The sequence below is a fragment of the Dipteris shenzhenensis genome, chromosome 24 (genome assembly GCF_047967505.1).
Source record: "Dipteris shenzhenensis isolate YYH24624 ecotype China chromosome 24, Dip_SZ_1.0, whole genome shotgun sequence".
NCBI lineage: Eukaryota > Viridiplantae > Streptophyta > Polypodiopsida > Gleicheniales > Dipteridaceae > Dipteris > Dipteris shenzhenensis.
In genome coordinates this window covers 43,836,898-43,843,193 of record NC_141619.1, presented here as the reverse complement: position 1 = coordinate 43,843,193, position 6,296 = coordinate 43,836,898, and the positions used below count along the sequence as shown (strand labels likewise).

The window sequence follows — 6,296 nt, the reverse complement described above, 5'->3', positions numbered from 1 at the left end:
TAATGCAAAGTTGACTTTGTCTAGCCCCTGCACTGCCACTTGCGGTAGTTGAACTACTATTTCGACACAAAACTCTCTAGGTATTCTAACCTCATTCGATTGACTTTGTCAAAAAGATAATACGACTTTTTTAACATCTGGCGACAGCAAAGCTTGTCCTGAGCTTCGAACTCCAAGGCTCTAGGTCAATCAACTCTCTCTATAAAGTCATCTATATCAATTTCACAGCCACAAAAGGTCTATGCATAGATATATCTGTCTTTAGAAGACAGCTTTGATCTTTTCCTGCATTTCATGTATCCAATACATCTCATAGGCAGACTCACGGATATGATTTTCGACAATAATGTGGTGGTTTAGGCAAAATGCAATTTCCACTATTCTCTCTCTCGAGATGACACTACTATGTGTGACATGAATCTATGACTTAGAGAGCCAGAGTTAGCATGTGCATAGAGTGTGCATCTTTCAACTGCAACATAATATTACATGATTGATTCGGACCAATCGTCCTCTGAAACCACCTCACGTTCAATGTACACCCATGATACCGCAGTTATTCTACGTAGCCATTCCCTTTGTTATCAAGTTATAGTAACATAACAGGTAGACGGGTATGGGTGAAAGATTGCTTCAGGGCAATCTCCTCAAACTAATCCTTCACTAGTTTGACTTTATCTTGAAGCTGAAAAAACAATTCTGCATTCGATACAGCTAAGTTCAGCAGAATATCTATCATGTGCTTCAGCCCAAACACTATTTGGTCTTCGAAAAGCTGAAATATTGATCAAACATGAGATGCGCAAAGTTGTAGATGGTAGTTGGCTTTATCCCTTGGGCAACAGAACCAAAGAACGTCAATGAAGCCAACAAATCAGCCATATCATCATCATAGCATTCTTACAGCCCTCAAGAAGTATGTGCCAAGGCATGAGGAGACTAGTATATTGATGAGGCCTCTTCTCTGAATGTCACTCCAACCATCAGAGAGAATGTTACAAAAATTCCCATCCCTCCTTGATGGGATCAAGAACTCTGTTGATCCTAGCTATTTCAAGGTCAAGCACAGATGGTAGCATCGTCCTTGTCCATGTGTCTATAGGCCCCACAGATACAACTGCCTTAATTATTCCCTTCCACTGCAAAGTTTGTAAACATTGAAATTCAAAGATTGTCCTGTCAATCTCCATATCTGCGATGTGTTGTCCTCTTTTTGCCAACTCTTGGAGGTTCATGTAGCTGGTATAGTCATAGTGTCATCTCTAGATGAAGATGGTACAGGAGACCGCCTGGACTGAGGAGTTGTTCTAGCCCTGTTCTCTGCCTGAGAAGACTCACCACAAGCCATGAAATCTAAAGCCTGCATCAAACTCTCCTCTTCTGAAGCTCTATCCAAGGAATGAGGCTCACAAAATGGCATGCATTCTCTCTTCAAACTTTAACTGGAAAAAAACAAAGAGTAGACAATGCACTGTGCAGTGTGCACAGTTTTCCACCCAGCACACTTCATACAGCACCCTGCAGTGTGCTGTGTGCACGCGTTTCAATGCTGTGAGCTTCAGGGAACGCGAACCGGGGTCGTCGAAGGTGAAACTGCAGACTATGGACTCCATGCAGACTGAGCAGTGAGGGTTCCACGCAGGCTGAGCAGGCTATGGACTCCACACAGGCTGAGCAGTGAGGGCTCCAAAGCAGCTCTTGCTAGCTGCTGCACAGATTTTCTCTTGGCTCAGTGTGACGAGTTCATATCTCTGTCCTTGAGCACCTCTATAGGGTAGTAGAAACTGTCTCTTGCAAACTTCAACATTTCACTGCAAGTCTGAGCGTCACTGGTACATGTCCTCATGTTGCTGTAATGCTGCCAAAGAAAGTCTTGCCTTGTGAACTTTGCCTTGATTTGGTACCACTCTCGCAGCCCCCACCAGAACAGTGCTTTACCCCCAGATAGTCCAGTCAAGTGCTGCACCTAATAGCTAAGCTGCCGGAGATTTCTCCTGCACACTTACCTTTGCTTGCAAACAATAACCATCTTTTCCTTCCCTAAGGTTCCTTTCAAGTTCTCACCTTCTCCTTCCGTTCTCTGTTCTCATTTTAATGTCTCATTGATATGGGGACCAAACCCAATCTTCCTTGAATTCCTCATCCATGCCCTGCATTTATGTCTCCTGATGTCGCTGAGGCAGTGACCGAAACCTTGATTTTGTGCACGTGACTGTGCATCACACATCTAATCCATAGTAGGTGGTTAAATACTTCTATGCCATATGCAGAGGTTACTCTGTAATGAATAGAGGGAAAGGTTGTACACAGGAGGAGTGGCCATGCCAGGATACCATGGAAAGTGTAGCCCTAGCTAGTAGCCACCACCATTGCCCAAACGTGAGGCCCTTTATGGGGCGCCTCAAACTTTTCCAGCTTCAATAACTTGACATCTGATTCAAGCAGCACTAAAGGGTAGCTGATTTTTCTCAATCTACGTTTTAGTAAAATTCGTTACAAGAACATGACCCATCATGAAAATAATGGATGCAGTATGCATCTGTTACCACGATTGATCGCATTTCAATCTTGGATATCATCTTTGTTGCGAGGTGGCAATCTGCACACATTCGAAGGTTTTTCGCAACTCGAATAGTTGTGCCATGGGCTGTCGTTATAAGTCCAAAAGCAATGGCAACTTTCTCACAGTGTCCACATAAAGCAGCTTCCTTACTTTCATCTGAAATCGGATCTATAACTAGATCCAAGCGTGGCTTATATCCATCATCTCTTATTTGAAAGCTCAAGCTCTTAAGCTTTGCACAGATATTATTCCATTGTGGGTGAGATTTGTCTCCAACAATAAAATCATGCACCCGCTTGTCAACTTCAATGAAGGCCCTTGCTGGCTTCTTCCAGGCATTTGCACACCTTCTCAATTCTTCTACTTTTAATGCATCCTGCCACAAGCCATCATGTGTGTAAATGTTTGACATAAGCACATATGCAGCAGCATTTCCAGAATCCATTGCAACGATACGGTCAAAACATCGTATCCCTAGATACACATTGCCACGTGTTCTGCATGCACTGAGCAAAGATGTCCACCCTGCAACGTCAGGTAAAACTGGAATGATGTCAAGTAATTCTTCTGCCTCATTCAAGAATCCTGCACGGCCAAGCAGGTCAATCATGGAGTTGAAATGTTCTAGTGTTGGTAAAATGCCATGGTCCTCTCTCATTGACTTGAAATGCAGATAGCCTTCATCCACTAAGCAAGCATGACTGCATGCTGAAAGAAGACAAAGAAAAGTCACATCATTTGGTTTCATGCCTGCTTGTTGCATGTCCGAAAAAAATTGAGAGGCCAGCAGATAATTGCTATGATTGGCAAACCCTGAAATCAAAGAATTCCATGTCACGACATTTTTCTTGGACAACTTGTTGAACACTGCAACAGCATCCTGAAGACACCCACATTTTGCATACATGTCAATGAGACTGCTGCCAACAAAATCATCCAGCTCAAATCCACAATTACTGAATTGGGCATGGATCTGCTTGCCTTGTTCCAGGGCAGCTATGCTGGAACATGCCTTCAGAATGCAAACAAATGTGACTGGGTTTGGCTCCACACCTTCCTCTTGCATTTTCCAGAAAATTTGAAGAGCCTCTTGAGCACGCTTATGTTGGGCATACCCTGCAATTAATGCACTCCATGTCACAATATCTTGCTTGGGCGATCTGTCAAACACAGCGTGTGCTTCCTCAAGGTACCCACATTTTGAATACATGTCAATGAGGGCGCTTGTGATGAATCCGTTCGACTCAAATCCACTTTTTACAATATGCCAGTGAATCCCTTTGCCTTGCTCTACGGTTCCAGAGCTTAAACAAGCTTTCAAAACACAGACATAGGATACAGCGTCAGGGTCTATGCCCCCATCTTTCATTTTCTCAAACAGTTCAAGTGCAACATTACTATGCCCATGCTGAGCATAGCCTGAAATTAGTGCACTCCATGTCACTTCATTCCTGCTTGGTAGTCTTTCAAACACTGCCTGAGCATCCTCAAGGATCGCACACTTGCAGTACATGTCTATCAGAGAGTTCCCAACGTATAACTCTGACTCAATCCCACAACCAATTATTTGGACATGTGCTTGCTTGCCCTGCTCTAGGGCAGCTATGCTGGCACAGGCTTTTAAGATACATACGAATGTAAATGAGGTTGGCTCTATGTGCTCCTGTTGGATCTGTTCAAAAAGCTGAAAAGCTTCATGGAAATGCCCATGTTGTACATACCCTCCCATAAGTACACTCAGTGTTACAATGTTTCGGTTGGACAATTTATCGAATAACACCTGTGCATCCTGTAGGCTACCACATTTGGCATACATATCAATAAGGGTGTTGCCAATAGAGACATCACAATCAAGGCCATGTTCTATGACCTGAACATGGAGCTCCTGCCCCTCGTCAAAGGCAGCTATCAGGGAGCATGCTTTTAGAATACTTACGAATGTGACCCTGTTTGGCCCTATGCCCTCCTTTTGCATTCGCTTGAAAAAGTAGAGAGCCACTTGGCCATGCCCATGCTGGGCATATCCTGATATTAATGCATTCCATGAAACAACATCTCGCTTGAGCAATCTCTCAAACACTTTGTGAGCATTCTGTAGGCTGGCACATTTTGCATACATGCCTATCAGGGTGTTGCCAACAGAGACAGCAGTCTCCACCCCACTTTCAATAATGCAAGCATGGATTTGACGGCCATGGGCCAAGGCTTCCACCCAAGTACATGCTTTCAGGATGGAGACGAATCTGAGAATGTCTGTTTTTATACTTCTATTTCGCATGTGCTGAAAAAGTTGAAGGGCCTCCTGATTCTGGGTACAGCCTACAATTGGAGCATGCATGCCTTGATGGTGCAATTGTTTGACCCCCTGAAGCGCTCGACTTAGTTGTACCTTATCGCATAAATAACTGAAATCCACAAAAGCCACCGAAGCAACACACTCATGTTTTTTTTTAATATATTGCACAGACCTAATTAAGTCTATGACGAATATTCTATGTGAGAGACCCCTTCGGACTCTCATTCAATTCATGTTTTAAGGCACACCTAAAGCACAAAGTACCATGATTCATTCTCACAAGAATATCACCCATACACTTCTCTTGCTTCACAGTCATAGTCAGTCGTTCCTTGCATTAATGGAACCAGCCCTGTTTCCAAGTGAAGAAGAGTCCCCTGATTATGGATCTGCAGGGCCTTGCGCGCAAGGCCTGGACATGTGGAATCTCTCTGAAAAAATCCATAATTCTCAATGAGCAGCAAAATTCAAAACTAGCCATCCAAGCATGACACCTTTAAAATTAAGTGAACTACTTAGTTCTTCACACACATTTACACGGAAAAGAGAATATATATTCATTCACCTTCTTGAGCGTGCTATCCCCCCATCGAGAGGGCTCTGCAAAACCTTTCCGCCGTAAGGCTCTTCTGTCTGGGGCCCTACCTGCACGGCAGAACAGTAGGACATAATCTGGACTGTTTGGGAAATTAGTGCCGAAGACCGAAACCGAATCCTAAAGACGGTAAAGAAGTTGCAGCTAATCGCCCCTCGCCCACCTTCCATTCGCCTATTTGTGGGGTTCGGCTGCCGATTATGTTTGCTCTTAAACATCAAAATAGACGCACCATGTTCCAACGTACTAGTGTACGCAAACACAGTCATTGTCTGACAATTGATTGAACAACCTTCTGATCGATGGGAGCTCCCAAGTGAGGGTAGGAATCCATCACTAAAACAAATGTGCGAAGAGGTCGCCATGGAGCCCGAGATTTTCGCTGCCAGATGCCAGAGTTACACACAACGTACAACGCCAGGCGATGCATGGTTCGACGGAGATCGGCACATCTCCGCCGTCCATTCACGACGCATTCTAACCACAAACTCGCCAATCGAAACACACAACGTACAACGCCAAGGGACGCATAGTTCGACGGAGATCGGCACATCTCCGCCGTCCATTCATGACACATTCTACGCGAGCCGATGCATGGTTCGACGGAGATCGGCACATCTCCGCCGTCCATTCAGGTCGAATTCTAACCACAAACTCGCCAATCGAAACACACAACGTACAACGCCAGGCAATGCATGGTTCGACGGAGATCTGCACATCTCCGCCATGCATTCATGACGAACTCCAGACACAAACTCGCCAATCAAACTTGAGGTGGTGTCGAATAAATAAGGCGAGGGGGAAGAGTTCTCCATAAGATGTCTTGTGGGTGTAAGAAGCAA

At 44.5% G+C, this 6,296-nt stretch overlaps 1 protein-coding gene across 4 annotated transcripts; it reads right to left on the bottom strand.

Moving 5' to 3' along the window:
* Positions 1-333: 333 nt before the first annotated feature.
* LOC147886638 (putative pentatricopeptide repeat-containing protein At3g15130) lies at positions 334-5,940 on the bottom strand. 4 transcript variants are annotated; one of them, XM_087395383.1, is made up of 4 exons: positions 5,618-5,940; positions 5,425-5,504; positions 5,157-5,290; positions 334-4,968 (listed from the first exon to the last, which is right to left on the bottom strand). In XM_087395383.1, the coding sequence occupies exons 1-4, from the start codon at positions 5,817-5,819 to the stop codon at positions 2,481-2,483; spliced, it is 2,904 nt and encodes a 967-aa protein (XP_087251509.1). In that variant the 5' UTR covers positions 5,820-5,940; the 3' UTR covers positions 334-2,480. The 4 variants fall into 4 exon arrangements, with proteins under 4 accessions (XP_087251509.1, XP_087251510.1, XP_087251511.1 ...); XM_087395384.1 differs by having other exon boundaries at positions 5,687-5,940; XM_087395385.1 differs by having other exon boundaries at positions 5,124-5,236; positions 5,618-5,934.
* Between the last annotated feature and the right edge of the window lie 356 nt (positions 5,941-6,296).

Bases quoted from the DNA above. Each gene is read 5' to 3' on its own strand.
- LOC147886638 (XM_087395383.1), bottom strand. From the start codon at position 5,819: ATGGCGACCTCTTCGCACATTTGTTTTAGTGATGGATTCCTACCCTCA. The intron at 5,505-5,617 runs GTGGGCGAGGGG...TCTGCCGTGCAG, and splicing joins CACAAATAGGCGAATGGAAG to GTAGGGCCCCAGACAGAAGA. The intron at 4,969-5,156 runs GTATGGGTGATA...TGTGGATTTCAG, and splicing joins GACTGTGAAGCAAGAGAAGT to TTATTTATGCGATAAGGTAC.